This window comes from Sminthopsis crassicaudata, chromosome X, assembly GCF_048593235.1.
Source record: "Sminthopsis crassicaudata isolate SCR6 chromosome X, ASM4859323v1, whole genome shotgun sequence".
NCBI lineage: Eukaryota > Metazoa > Chordata > Mammalia > Dasyuromorphia > Dasyuridae > Sminthopsis > Sminthopsis crassicaudata.
This window is the reverse complement of record NC_133623.1, coordinates 31,918,495-31,931,443: the sequence shown is the minus strand read 5'-3', so window position 1 is coordinate 31,931,443 and position 12,949 is coordinate 31,918,495. Positions and strand designations below refer to the sequence as shown.

The following is a 12,949-nucleotide window of genomic DNA, read 5'->3' as shown; positions in this document are numbered from 1 at the left end:
AACTTTCATCAGAGACTATTTTTTTCATCCCTTCCTAAATGGCCTCAAAGTCACCTGTTATAATCGAGACGAGGGCTTCTTAAAATTTATCCACTAGCAATCTCTTTTCATTCCGAAAATGGCCACACAATCTCAGTTCTATAGGTATATAAAATAGGATTTACAAATCACACCCCCCCCACATTCAGTTACGAGACTCCATAGGGGGTTGCGAACCAAAGTTTAAGAAGTTTTGATGTAGAAAAGCAGTGTTCTGGGCCTCCCAAAATGTGGATTGCCCCCCAGATCATTTCTCTTTGACTCTGGTTTTGAATAAGGGTATATCTGTTGTCCTGGGAGTTTCCAATATTTACAATCAAATCGTGAAACCAATGCTCTAGTCAGAAGATGCCAGAAAACAGCCCAACTGTCCCACCTTGGTTCCTGCTTCCACTCCATAGCAGGCTCTAGACTCCTTTGCCTGGCAGACAGAGAACTATGGGAGAAAAGCAGAGCTGGATGGGGGAGGGAGGTAATTAGCTTGCTGATTCCCATCTTCCCCTGGGGCTGGGAGGTCATTATTTCAGTTTTCAAAGAGCCTCCCTTCTAGCTCCTACTAGACTTGAGTAAACAAAAATTCTGTTAATGTTAACTGAGCTCCCATTTAAATAGACTAGGTGACAGTGTCAGTTCAGCTTTGCAAATAAGATCCCCAATATTTATAAACGCAGACAGATCATTCAGAGTTGACTAAGTTCACTGAGTTGTTTTCTTTCTTTTCAGACCCAGGAAAGCCTCTTCTCCCAAGCTGCTTAGTACTAGCGGTCTTACAATTGGCCACTGAGAGCTGTTCCCAGTGGTAAATGTCGCCACTGTGAAGATATTTTTATAGCTTAAAACACTTTTTGGAGAGGGTGGTTTCAGTCAGAGCCCCCATGAAGCACCGATGGGCTACAGTCTAAAGAAATCCGAGGGTCTCCAGAGCACCTGGGGTGAGGGAAGAGTCCCCTTTGGGCATAAATTTAGGAACTAGGGAGCAGATTCTCTTGGGCATGTCCTTTACCTGGCAGAACATTAGGAAACTAAAATAGAGGCTTGGCCAGAGCTGGTGCCCTTGGTAGTGCTGAATTCTGAACAGTCTACCTTTTGATGCATCAGAGACTTAATCCTCTGTGGGGTAAGTCCCCTAATGCTGGAGTAGTGTAGGAGGGACTGATAGGAGAGCCGGGAGACCAAATGGTTGAGCTTGACTGGCTAGTGCCTCTTGAAGCAGGCCGTATTATACAGATATGATAGACGTACCCCCTGAAAAGATGTACCTAGCTTTTCTCAGTTACATCACTTCAAGTAGACTTTTTTTTTAAATTCTGATTATAATCAGGTTTGTCAAGTGTTTTTCACTCTGTTTTTCCCTCTCTGTATCACTTGTTTGACTAGTCTTTCTGACTTAAAGCAATCTTGTGACAAATCCTTTTTATAAAGTGAAGAATCCTTTTGTGATGTGGTCACCCATCCCTCCCCTTACTCCCACCCTCCTATATCTATTTAGGTCCTTTCTGGCAGGAACAAGACTACAATTCTATTTGGGCCACTATTATTATTATCCCTAATAATAGCAACTACCACTCACATTTCTGTCATCCCTTAAGATTTATGAAGCACTGTCCGCACAGAAGTCATATGAAGTAGATGGTACAAGTGTTTTCGTCCTCTTCAACAGGGTTGGACACTGAGGTTTAGAGAGAGAAAATGGTTTTCCCATGGTCACAGAGCTGGTATGGTCGGAGTCAAGAATGGAACGATAGGGCCTTCAATCACTCTACCACAGTACCATTCTACTCGATTGAAATATACAAAACTTCAAAGAGAACCAAAGAAAGGGTTTGTTGAGATGGGGGGGGCATACTTGTACTATTTGTGCAGCACTAGAACAGTCTTGTGTTCACTTTCCAGGTTGGTATGGCAATTCCACTCAAATTAGTAGGTTAAGCTCGGTGTTGTTCATCCTTTGTTCCCAAAGAGGACCAATGACATCATGTGAATTGGATTTACGTGAGGCAGAGCTGGGCCAAGTCACTGGCCTTATTGTCTCCTCCAGTCTTTGAAATTCAGCGACAAGTGAGGGTCTGTCTCAATTCTTACCTCACCTCACCCTAAGCTCTGGAGGACCAGATGGAGATGAATTTAACTTCTAACTGGAATGATTTCTTTAAGATCCCCTGCACTCTTAGGTCATTGACAATATTCAAATCAATCCTGCCTTTGAAGCCTAGGATCAAAGTTGTGAGGGTCTTCAGATAATGTCTAGTGCAGCCCATACATGAGCAGAAATTCATTTTCTTTTCCCCTCTAAGTGTTCAGTCCTTAACTTTGGGGAACCTGTGATTTTTCCAGCCTGTAGCCCATCGGTAATAGGTCCTTATAAAGAGGAGACTAATCATATTGTATTAAGGAGAGGCCCTACTTTGGCACCTTTTCTTGGCCCAGTTATCCCAAAAATTATCCACGACTATGCCAATGGAATCCAAGTTGCATACGAGCTGTAGCAGATTCGTACTAAGGTAGAAAGGCTTTAGGCATGGGAATGGTCAGGTCCCCTTTAATATTTGGTCCTGGATTCCCATGTGTATATTTAAAATGTAAATCCAAACAGAGAAACACTGGCTTCTGAATTGCAGGAATTTCCTCAGGATTTTTGCAGTGTCCACAGAGTCCCCGGAGCTGATTCTGTAGCAGGACTTACTCCTGTGTGTTTATTCATGAGATGAGGCTTCCACAAGGAAGAAAAAAAAATCACGAACAGGTGGTATAGTGGAAAGACTGTGGATTTGCAGTGCTGGAGAGGTCCTGAGTTCGAACAAAACACTCCTCTTGAGGCCTCAGTTTCTTCATCTATAAATGAGCGGGTAAAAATCTGTGCACCATGCAGAAGTAAAAAATCAAGATGGAAATTCTTTCCATACATGCGACAGGACAGAAGTTTGATTTATCAGGGCAGGGTCTTTCAAAAAAACAAAATACTCTGCCATTAGTGGAAAACTTCCTGCAAAAATCTTCCCAGATTCTACTCCAAGCCAGATCCTCTGCATGTGCAAGTTGATGACTTCCAGATAGACTTTGTTTCCTATTTTTAAAAAATCCAGAAATTCAAAATTCAATGTTTACAGAATAGCAAAATTGAGAGCTGGGGAGAGCAGTTGCTGGCATTACAAAATCATTCACCACAAGGTCCCCTTAGCATCTAAATGTCTGCCTACAGATTATTCGCTAGAGAATTCAGACTACTGTCTGATATTCAGCAACATCTCCAAAATAATGCCCTCAAAGTTTTCATAAACAAGATTTGGATCCTTTCTGCTAATCCCTGCACCCTATAGCCATGCCCCTCATGGTTCCCCTTGGATCATAGCATGTAAGGTTGATAGATATCATCTTGGATCTCACGGCTCAGAAATGGGTAGCGATTTAACCAGCATCACAACGTTAGAGCCAGAATTTGAACTCGAGGTCTTGTGACCCCAAATGTAAGGCTCTTTCTGTTATACAATCCCGCTCTCTTCACTTTCTCTCTCCTTATCACAAAGTCTTCAATTTAGTGCTGAAAGGAACTGAAAGTCAGTTAGTCCAGTGTTCTGTAAAAACAAATAAGGAAACTGAGTCCCCCAAAAAGAAAGTGACTTGCTTGTGGTCACCAGGGTAAGAAAGGATTTAAACCCAGGTTGTCAGGGTCCAAAGCCAACATTCTCTTCCAATGAAATACATATGCTCTTATCAAAACAGTGAAGGCTATAATAACATGGACTATACAATATGGTAGAAAGAGCTTTGGCCTTTGGATCAGGAGATCTAGGCTGTCCCATTTATAGCTCTATTACCTTGGGGACACCATTTCCTCGTCTATTATTAATGACTACACTTTATTCATACTGAGCCTGTGCTTCATCCAGCAAGGACATGTTAAACTCTTTGTAGTTTAATCAAAGGGAAGGAACTTTGGTTAAACCACTATATACAGAGCAGAGATTACAGCAGCCCCCCCCAAAAAAAGTAGGAGCTTCATTCCTACTAGGAATGAAAGACCCTCCGTCAAGGATTTTTTAGGGGGCATTAAGTAGGTGAGAAGTTTGGGACAGAGTCAAAGGGAATCCCTGATATGGCACCATGCTGAAGCCAGATTGATGGCTCCAGAGGGGAAAGTGAGACTGATGACTTTGCACAGCCCATCATTACTTCAGTCCAAATCACTCACATGTCATGGCATCCCCTCCTGATGTCCCCTTTGAGAATGGAGGAGAAACAACAGCCCGCTGAAGACAGCCCTAATAGCAAACCCAATTTGAGACTTTCAAAGAGCTGAGTTTGAGGGGCAAGGCAGGGAGGTTATCAGGAAGAATGATTTTTAATTTAGTCATCACACATGATACAGATAACATGCACTTAGATAATTTTTTTTTAAATTTAACGATTTTGTTTTTATTACAAATCGAACATTCAGTGACTAACATGAACATTCCATTTACAAAGAATAGAAAAATGGATCACTTAAGAAACCATGGCCGATCCACACAGCTTCTTGGTTTGCTGGTTTTTTAAGTGTTGTCTCAGTTTAGCACAGTAGTACCAATACTGCCTGCCCTGTCTGTCATGCTCTTAGAAAATTGAGAACTGAGTTTATATTCAAAAATCTTCCCTCCAAACCCCAAAAGAAAATAACTTTGGGGTTGTCTTTTTTTTCCCCCATAGCATCCCTTAGTAGAAAAAATCCTGAGTTGATAACCTCTCCATGGAAAGGAAATTTTCACTCCTTTCCTTGACCCGGATGTCTTTGCCTTATGTAATGATCACCTACTGAATAGCCTGCTGAAGTATTTCGGTAATTGAGACCACTTGTCTGGCCAGGACGTTGGAGAGGGGATTCCTGGTCGAATCTAAATTAGAATTGATGGCCCCTGAGATTCCCACCAACTCCGAGATTCTGCACTTCTGAGGCGTTACGGTCGTATTTTTAGTTCCTTAAAAGCTTTGTGGAGAAAGCACAGACTTGCAATACACATTAGATGTCACTACTTATATGCCTGCTGCCTTGATTTTTGTCTAGGAATTTTCATTCTTCTCCAAGCTGGGCTTCCTGTTATTTCGTACAAATTTACCCTCGTCAGTCAGTCTCATCTCGAAACATCCACTTTGTTGCACTCCCTCATCCATGTGGGAACACCCATCATTTTTAGGGACTTTGAGTTTATAGGTCACCTGTGCAGATGGTATTTTCCTGTCCATTTTAATAGGGAAATCGAAAGGTGGACATTTCAAACACTGGTTGCTTTGGTTTGACCGCAGACAAGAAAGGGAATTTTTTTTGTTTGTTTCTTGTAAAGCAAAGAAAGACCAATCTTGAGGCTCATTAACCTTTGTTACAGATAGCGGAGTTTTCTGGGCTACATCAGAGAACTATTCTTAGTATTGACACTTAACAGGGTGTTTTCTCCTGGAAAAGAATTCAGTAGTTCCCACTAGTGGTGGTTAAAAAAAATCCAATACCTCATCCCTCTATATTTGTGTGTCTCTCTGTGTTTCTTTCTCTCTCTGTCTCTCTCTGTGTGTCTCTCTGTCTCTCTCTGTCTCTCTCTGTCTCTCTCTGTCTCTGTCTCTCTCTCTCTCTCTCTTTCTCTCTTCTCTCTTCTCTCTCTCTCTCACCCCTCTTTTTCTCTCTGTCTCTCTTTCTCTCCCTATCTCTCTCTCTGTCTCTGTCTCTCTCTGTGTGTCTCTCCCTATCTCTCTCTCTGTCTCTCTCTGTGTCTTTCTCTCTTTTTCTTTTGGCTTGGTCTAATCATGTTTTACAAAAATAAGAGATTTTGCATTCATTCCCTGTTTTCCCATGAAAATGATTTCATTCTCATTCTCCTCAAGGTAAAGATTGTTTCCTCTAGTGGATAATGAGAAGTACAAGTTCTTTCTGAAATGGAGAAATCCTCTCTAGGCATTGGCTGGGGAATCCTACTGAGCCATCCTCACTGATGGTCCTTCCCCGCAACAACAATTAGTCTCTTTTCCTGGTGAAGTGGTTGGATTAATAATGAAATTTCTCCTTCTTGGCAATAATAACACGATGGGAAAACGCTCACGATTTTCCAGGGGAAGTTTAGACAATCTTAAAATTGGGCGGACGGATTAGTAAGGGAGACATTAATGTTATGACTTGCTAATGCAATAGCCCTGAGCTAAGCATCAACAGGATTGTCCTTGCCTCAAACTCATTTGCTTCAGTAAGCACAGACAGTTTGCACACTGCAAGACAAGTTAGGGAAAAATTGAAGTGATGGCAGAGATGTGGGTGGTACATTTTCTTTATTGCCAAACTTCCGAACAAAATTGTCTACACCCACTGTCTCTACTGCCATACCACTCATTCTCCCCTCTGTCCCTTACCCTACCCCACCCCCAATTGTGCTGACACTTCTCTCAAAGATCAGCCTCAGAGACCTCCACTTGGAGCTTATACATCACTTTGCACTTCTCCCATACACTATTAGATTATAACTGGGTCTATCCTATTCCTTAAATATAAGATTTGTGAGGGCAGAGACTGGACCTGCCATTAACTTTATATCTATTTCTGGACCTAGCACTGTGCTCACCTAGTAATCCTAACAATTAATGAATGTTTATTTGAATTAAATTTCAAAGTATTTTCTATATACGGAGCATCCCAGAAGTCTCAATGCAGCTTTAAGCTATTAATGCTTAAAGCTATTTAAATTTAAAACTGCACTGGGATCTTTGGAACACTGTGTATTACAAGGCTTATTACATCTTTGATCTCCTTCAACTCCTCTCTTAGCCAAAAGAGAACTCATGAGGGTAGGGATTTGCACAGAGTAGTAATATAATCGGTTTTTTGCACACAGTAGGTGGCTTATAACTGGTAGGCTGTTAGCTAAATGACTGAATTAATGAATGAAAAAATTGCAGAACTAAACTCCCTTTCATTACCAGTGTTTTGTCTGATCACCAAAGCGTTTGAAGCCAAAAGCAGGAAATGTATCTTTATTTTCTATATTAATAGAAATCAGGAGCAAAAAAAATAAAGGACAAGGATGGTGCTAGAACAGGAATATAGACTACAGTAGATAAGAAAGTTATCTAGTTGCTGTGCTTATGACTATTCTGAAGCTTTGTAGAAGTGTATGTGTTTGCCTGTTATTAGACGTAATTCATATATTCCACTCACTATTTTTTGCACAATTATATTTATTTGTGTTGATTACGGGTTAGTAGACAGGTACCCCATTGGTGGAACTGTGTGGCTTAACCGTTGTGGAAAATATTTTAGACTCATTAAATTGTTCATATCCCTTGACCGAGAGATCCTACAAAGAAGCTCGGAATCTCTCTTTTGTATATATGCCAAGGAAGATAGAAAGGTCACACATATCCAAATAGTCCAGGCAGTACTTTTAGAATTAACAAAGAACTAGAAAGAAAGTAGGTGCCCTTCAGTTTGGAAATGACTGGACAAACTGTGATATGAAAGTAATGGAATATTATTACATCATAGAAAATGGTGAAGAATTTAGATAAACATGGGAAGATTTGTACAAACTGATGTTGTCACTCTGGAATTCTTAAAGGCTATTGAGTTCCTTGGAGGGATAATATAGGGTCCCAGCCCTATCTGGTAATTATTCTACTGACACACCAGGCTGAAACTATAAGTCAAATAGCGAAGTATTTAATTGGGACAGAAAAACAAAGGAAACAACAGGGGAGAGTCAAATAGAATCGTGCTCAACACTATCCAAAGCCTTGTCCTCCCATACAAAAGAGCAAAATCTCCCACTGAGTTGCATGCTAGCAGAGAAGGGTTCTTAGGGCCCTTTCTCAAAGCGAGTCCATGGAAAAACCCCTATGTTGAGGCAAGGGAGGGTTTAATCTTTAGAATTGTCCATGGCTAGAAGACAGCTCCTGCCTGAGTCCTCGTGGTTCTATTTCCCAGCAGCCAACTGTGCCTTTCTACTTTTCCTCCTGTAGCTCACAGCCCCTCTACCTTACATGGTTCTTGTTGAGAGTTGGAAACCTGAGGCTCTTTTTTCTTTCCTCTCTCTCTCTACAGCAGCCATCCACCCAAACTACACCCCATCATTGCACTGCTGCCTTTGAAGGGATGGTCATTCTTTCAGAGACCACCCTGGCCAACATGCCTCAGAGCTAGTCAACATATTTTGAGCTATGTTAGCTGCTCAGCCTCAGCCGGTTGGCACACAAATGAACCACTGGGGAAGGTTTAAGACTTCCAGACCAGCCCCATTCAATGAAAGATGCCCAGACCTTGCTGCTAGCTAAGTGAAAATGACTTAATGTTCTTTGCCACTTCCTAAGATACTAGAAACACCAAAGAGGAGGAACAAGATGTGGCAGCCTCCGTCAGCACACTTGACATCCACCTAGCACGGAGAAAATCATGGTGCCAGGGCCAGTGATTGCTTTGAGCTTTTAGACAAACTTGTTTTTACACATTTCTCTGTCATCCACTGTGCCTTAACACTGACAGTGCTCCACTAAGGAGCATTGAGTCATTTTGATGACTTTCACCATTACTTTTATTTTTTAAAAAAATTCTTTAATAACTTGGGTAATCTCTTGTATTTAAGCAAAAAAAAAAAAAAAAAAACAAAAAAAACAAAAAAAAAAAAAAACCAGCCTAGAGTATCCAGCTACTAAGCAGCAAATTTTAGCCACCATTTCCTTCTGGTCACTAAAAACATTGGTCATTTCCTGTTTTCTCTGTTTTCACATGCTTCTAATTCTCAGTGTCAAAAGGCTGCAACTCTTTTCTTTGGGCTTCTCTTTGATAACATTGATTCAGAAACAAAGGATGGGGGGCCTCCATTTGGAAAACAAAGGAAGCATGGCCTCGGGAAGAATGCTGGAGAGAATGTGCATGGTTCTTTTCTGCCAATGATAACAAACCCTAATAATGGGAAAGTTGGATATGAAAGCAGGAATAGTAATCTGAGTGTGGATGCTCTGTTTGGCTGCTGAATATACCTTCCAGAAGCAATGTGGCCTGGTGAAAAAAAGCACCTGACTAAGTGTCTGCTAACTAGGTGCCAGTTTCAGCTCTTAGCTCTGTGACTACCTCAGTTTCCCCATCTGTAACATGAAAGGTTTGGAGTAGAAGACTCCCACCCCTAAATTCTAGCTTTCTGTGATTTTTTTTTCTTCATATCTGAGTTAGAGAGTTTTTATCTGATTCCTTTCTTTCAGCTTTTTTACCAACCAGATGTTCACATTAACACTCAGATGTTGTGAAGTGAATCATGCTGGGAAGTGGTACTCGACATCGGCTGTTCAGAATTGATGAAGATGCCGAAAAACCTGGCAAAATCGTGGTGTGGGGTGTACACGTATCGTCAGGGTTACTGGCACTTGGGAATCTCTCCATGGTTGGACAAAGCCATTTGATTCCTTTGAGCTACTCACACTTGGATTTGCTTATCTCTTTTGATATAAGCCTTCCAGGGTCACACTTAAGAGAATTGAACTTGGAATCAATTCAAATCCTACCTCAGATACTTACTAGCTATTGGCGGTGTGACCCAAAACAAATAACTTCTCTGAGACTCAGTTTCTTCATCTGAAAAGTAAGAATAATATAGCATCTACCTCAGAGAGTTCTTAGCAGGTTAAATGCATTTAAAACACTTGGGAAGCCTTAAAGTATTACCTGAATGTCAGCTATTATTTATTATTTGTATTATTGTTATCATGTCTGCCATTGAATAAAATTCCTCAGTTCCTCTCCGTGTCCTTAACTTATTTTTCTTTCTGTCTTTTTTATAAGTTCCCCACCCCCGCCGTTTTCTCTTTGGTCAACTTTTCTAGACAGAGCTGTAACTGTGGCAAGGTGATTAGGATTTTAGTTTAATCTAAGCCATGTCTAGAGACCTGATCACGGAGGAAGGGCAGAGGTATCTTTGAGTCCCCTCAAAGTACCACTCTCCCTTCTCCTTTATGCTTTGACTCAACCAGGTACCAGGGAAGAGGGCTTCTTCAAACAGAACCTCGCAGTTCCCTATGGTCAGCTGATCAATATGCCTTTCTATCCCCATGCTCTAAAAGGTCCACTGGAGGCTGTAGTGGGACATAAGACAGGAAGTGGGCTGAGGTTGGGACAGAAAGGAAAACCCACTGCTCGTTAAAATGGTTTCTTTTGTAATCTTCCCCAACCAATTTTGTTCTTTCTACTTTCTTGGCAGGATGGGAATCCCGGCATTGCTGCCAGACTTCAGGAAGCAGGCCCTCTCCAGAGTGCAGGCAGCTCCATTCCGACAGCCACTCCGGCCACAGTGAATGGATGCATGAGAAACCATTTGCTCAAGCAGCAGATCCTACGCCGGCAGCATATCATGCAGGTTTGCATCATGTGGCTTCCATGGGCCATGTATGCCCGAGCCGTTTGACAGGCACTCTTTGGTTTATGCAAGTTGCACGGACGGGGTTGTAAGGGCAGAGGTGGATTGGCTTCCGTACACAACATCACAGCTCAGTCTGTCAGTGGTCTCAGTGTAGATCCCCGTGACCATCGTACCGGCCCTCCATTTACCAGCTTTCCCTCGTGGGGTGAGCGTAGAACTCAATGGTGGAGTTCTGAATTTTTCTTCCAGACCAGCCAGCTAAAGATTTTGATAAGGCTTTGGTGCCTCTTTGGCCAACCGATAGCTGATTCCTGTGTATTATAGCAGGGCTTCTATAACCTTTTTCTACTTGTGACCCCTTTTTGCCAGATAATTTTGTACGCAATCCCAGGTATATAAAATAGGTATACAAATCAAACATTTACTGATGATAAATCATAATCTGATGACCCCCACATTCAGTTACACGACCGCATATGGGGTTATGACTCACAGTTTAAGAAGCTGGGTTTTATAACAACTTATTGTCCTTTCTGATGGTACCATGTCCCTCCCTCTGGCAACTCTGAGATGCTTCAGGATTGTGTACTACTGCCTTCTCGCCCCTTCCGTTCTTGCTCTACCACTGGAACACAGCAGGTTCCCTGTCTAGTGTCCCAGAAAGTTTGAGGTTAAAGACAGGTTTCTGTCTAGATCTGAAGGGTAGGAGGAGTTAAAAGCAGAGAATGATTGGCAATGACAGCTTAGCTACTTACGGTACCAAACTGTTTATTCATGGATGAATGCATGATGACCTTAGAGATCAAAAACCAGACTAACCATTCTTCCCACATGTAGGAGACCCTTCTGTGGTTTTCCTTGACATGTGGTCAGCCAGTCTTTCCTTGAACACTTCCAACTTTCCAAGATAGTCCCATTTTTTGTTAAAAAGCTCTAAGATGCAGAGCCAAATGTGCCTTCCTATTGTCATCAGCAAGCCTTTATTGAATGCTTACTTTGTGCCCAGCATCATACGGGGTGCTTTTATGACACAAATAAATGTAAGAACCAGCTTCTGCCATCCAGGAGCTTTTGAGCTGGGGAAACAAGACATATGCATTTAATCTCATCAGTCATTAATCGAGTCAGTAAATATTTGTTAATTGTCTACTGTGTGCAAAGCCAAAGCTGAGCCGTATCTTCCAGGGGCTTCCATTCTACTCTGGGAGGAGTATAAAATATACCAGTAGATTAAATGAGTAAAGGGTAATTTGAGGTCTCTTAAAAGACTTTGGGAAAAACTGGTAGGAGGCAGCACCCAAGTTGAACTTTGAAGAAAACAAAAGATTTTAAGGTAACTAACAACCTCGGGATAATATAGGAGCACGGGCCAAAAAATGGGACCCTGATATTAACGGGTAGAGAAATTCTGGAGAGGGGAGCTTCTCTCCTATGGACATTCACTAAGTGACCTATGAGGGAAGCTATATTCCTTTGAACTTCTAGGATCCCTGGTTTCCTTCAAAGCCCAGCTTGGTCACTACGTCCTATTGAAGATCTTACCAAAATGACTTTTTGTCAACTTGTCCTTACTTTCTTGTATTCGTCTTCCAAGTAGAATATAAGCTTCTTGAGGGAAAAGATCCTTGATCTTTGTATCTCCAGAGGTGTCTCAAATTGCATCGCATTGAATTGGACAACTTAGATGGCTTCAGGGCCAAGGTGAAAATCACTGGCTGTCATATTGCCTTTCCCAACTTGATGTTTGGACGTCCAGGTGCCCATTCGTTCGTTCTCACGTGCACAGACAGTATCATAAGCCTCTCTTGTTTAGTGCTTCATCGGTATTGTTCCTCATCAGTTTTATTTTTTTAAATAGCTGTAATATAATGTGTCTTTTTCATTTTCCATTTAGCAGGAAAAGCAGAGACCAAATGTTATGGCAGTGCCACCTGAGCAGCGGACTCCCTATCTCTGCCAACAGATGAGTCAGTTTTCAAGTAAGAAACTAATCTCAAACTTTAGAGGGAACATAAGGTCTAGAAACTAGCAAGGCCTTTCATGAAATATTCTTGGTTGGACTCTCTCCTCCCTAAAGCTTGCTAGTGGCCCAAGTGGTATCTCAACTGAAAAAAAACATTTCCCCAAATGAAAATGTCCTGGTCAGCTCAAAAGAGAAATCAAAATAAATTCATCTTTTAAAGATTTCCAGGTAGCACTCACGTATAGTCCCTCCCACTCAGGAGATGGAGGCTGGTGGATTGCTTGTGTTCGGGAATTCTGAGCTACGTTGAACTAAAACCAGTCGGGTGTCCACACTGAGTGTTGTGGCAATATAGTAAGCCCTCTGGATCAAAAGCTCACCAGGCTGCCTAAGGAAGGGCAAACCAGCCCAGGTCAGAAAAATAGAGCAGGTTAAAACTTCAATGTTGATCAATATTGGGATTGGGCCTGTGTTCTTCCGGCCAGGGTGAGACAGGAGACCTAGTCTCAAAAACAGATAGGTACTTGGCAAAGGTCAAGCTAGCTGTCGTTCTGAGAGTAAATTCAAAGTACCATAGAAAGAATAGACTTAG

At 41.8% G+C, this 12,949-nt stretch overlaps 1 protein-coding gene across 10 annotated transcripts in view; it reads left to right on the top strand.

Moving 5' to 3' along the window:
* MAMLD1 (mastermind like domain containing 1) overlaps positions 1 to 12,949 on the top strand; it is a 467,295-nt gene that overhangs the window by 451,920 nt on the left and 2,426 nt on the right. For 9 of the 10 annotated variants that reach the window (XM_074278496.1, XM_074278502.1, XM_074278504.1 and 6 more), the window contains 2 exons: positions 10,236 to 10,391; positions 12,289 to 12,373. In XM_074278496.1, the coding sequence (XP_074134597.1) occupies positions 10,236 to 10,391; positions 12,289 to 12,373 (241 nt within the window). The remainder of the gene's footprint in view (positions 1 to 10,235; positions 10,392 to 12,288; positions 12,374 to 12,949) is intronic. The other variant, XM_074278497.1, reaches the window with a different exon arrangement.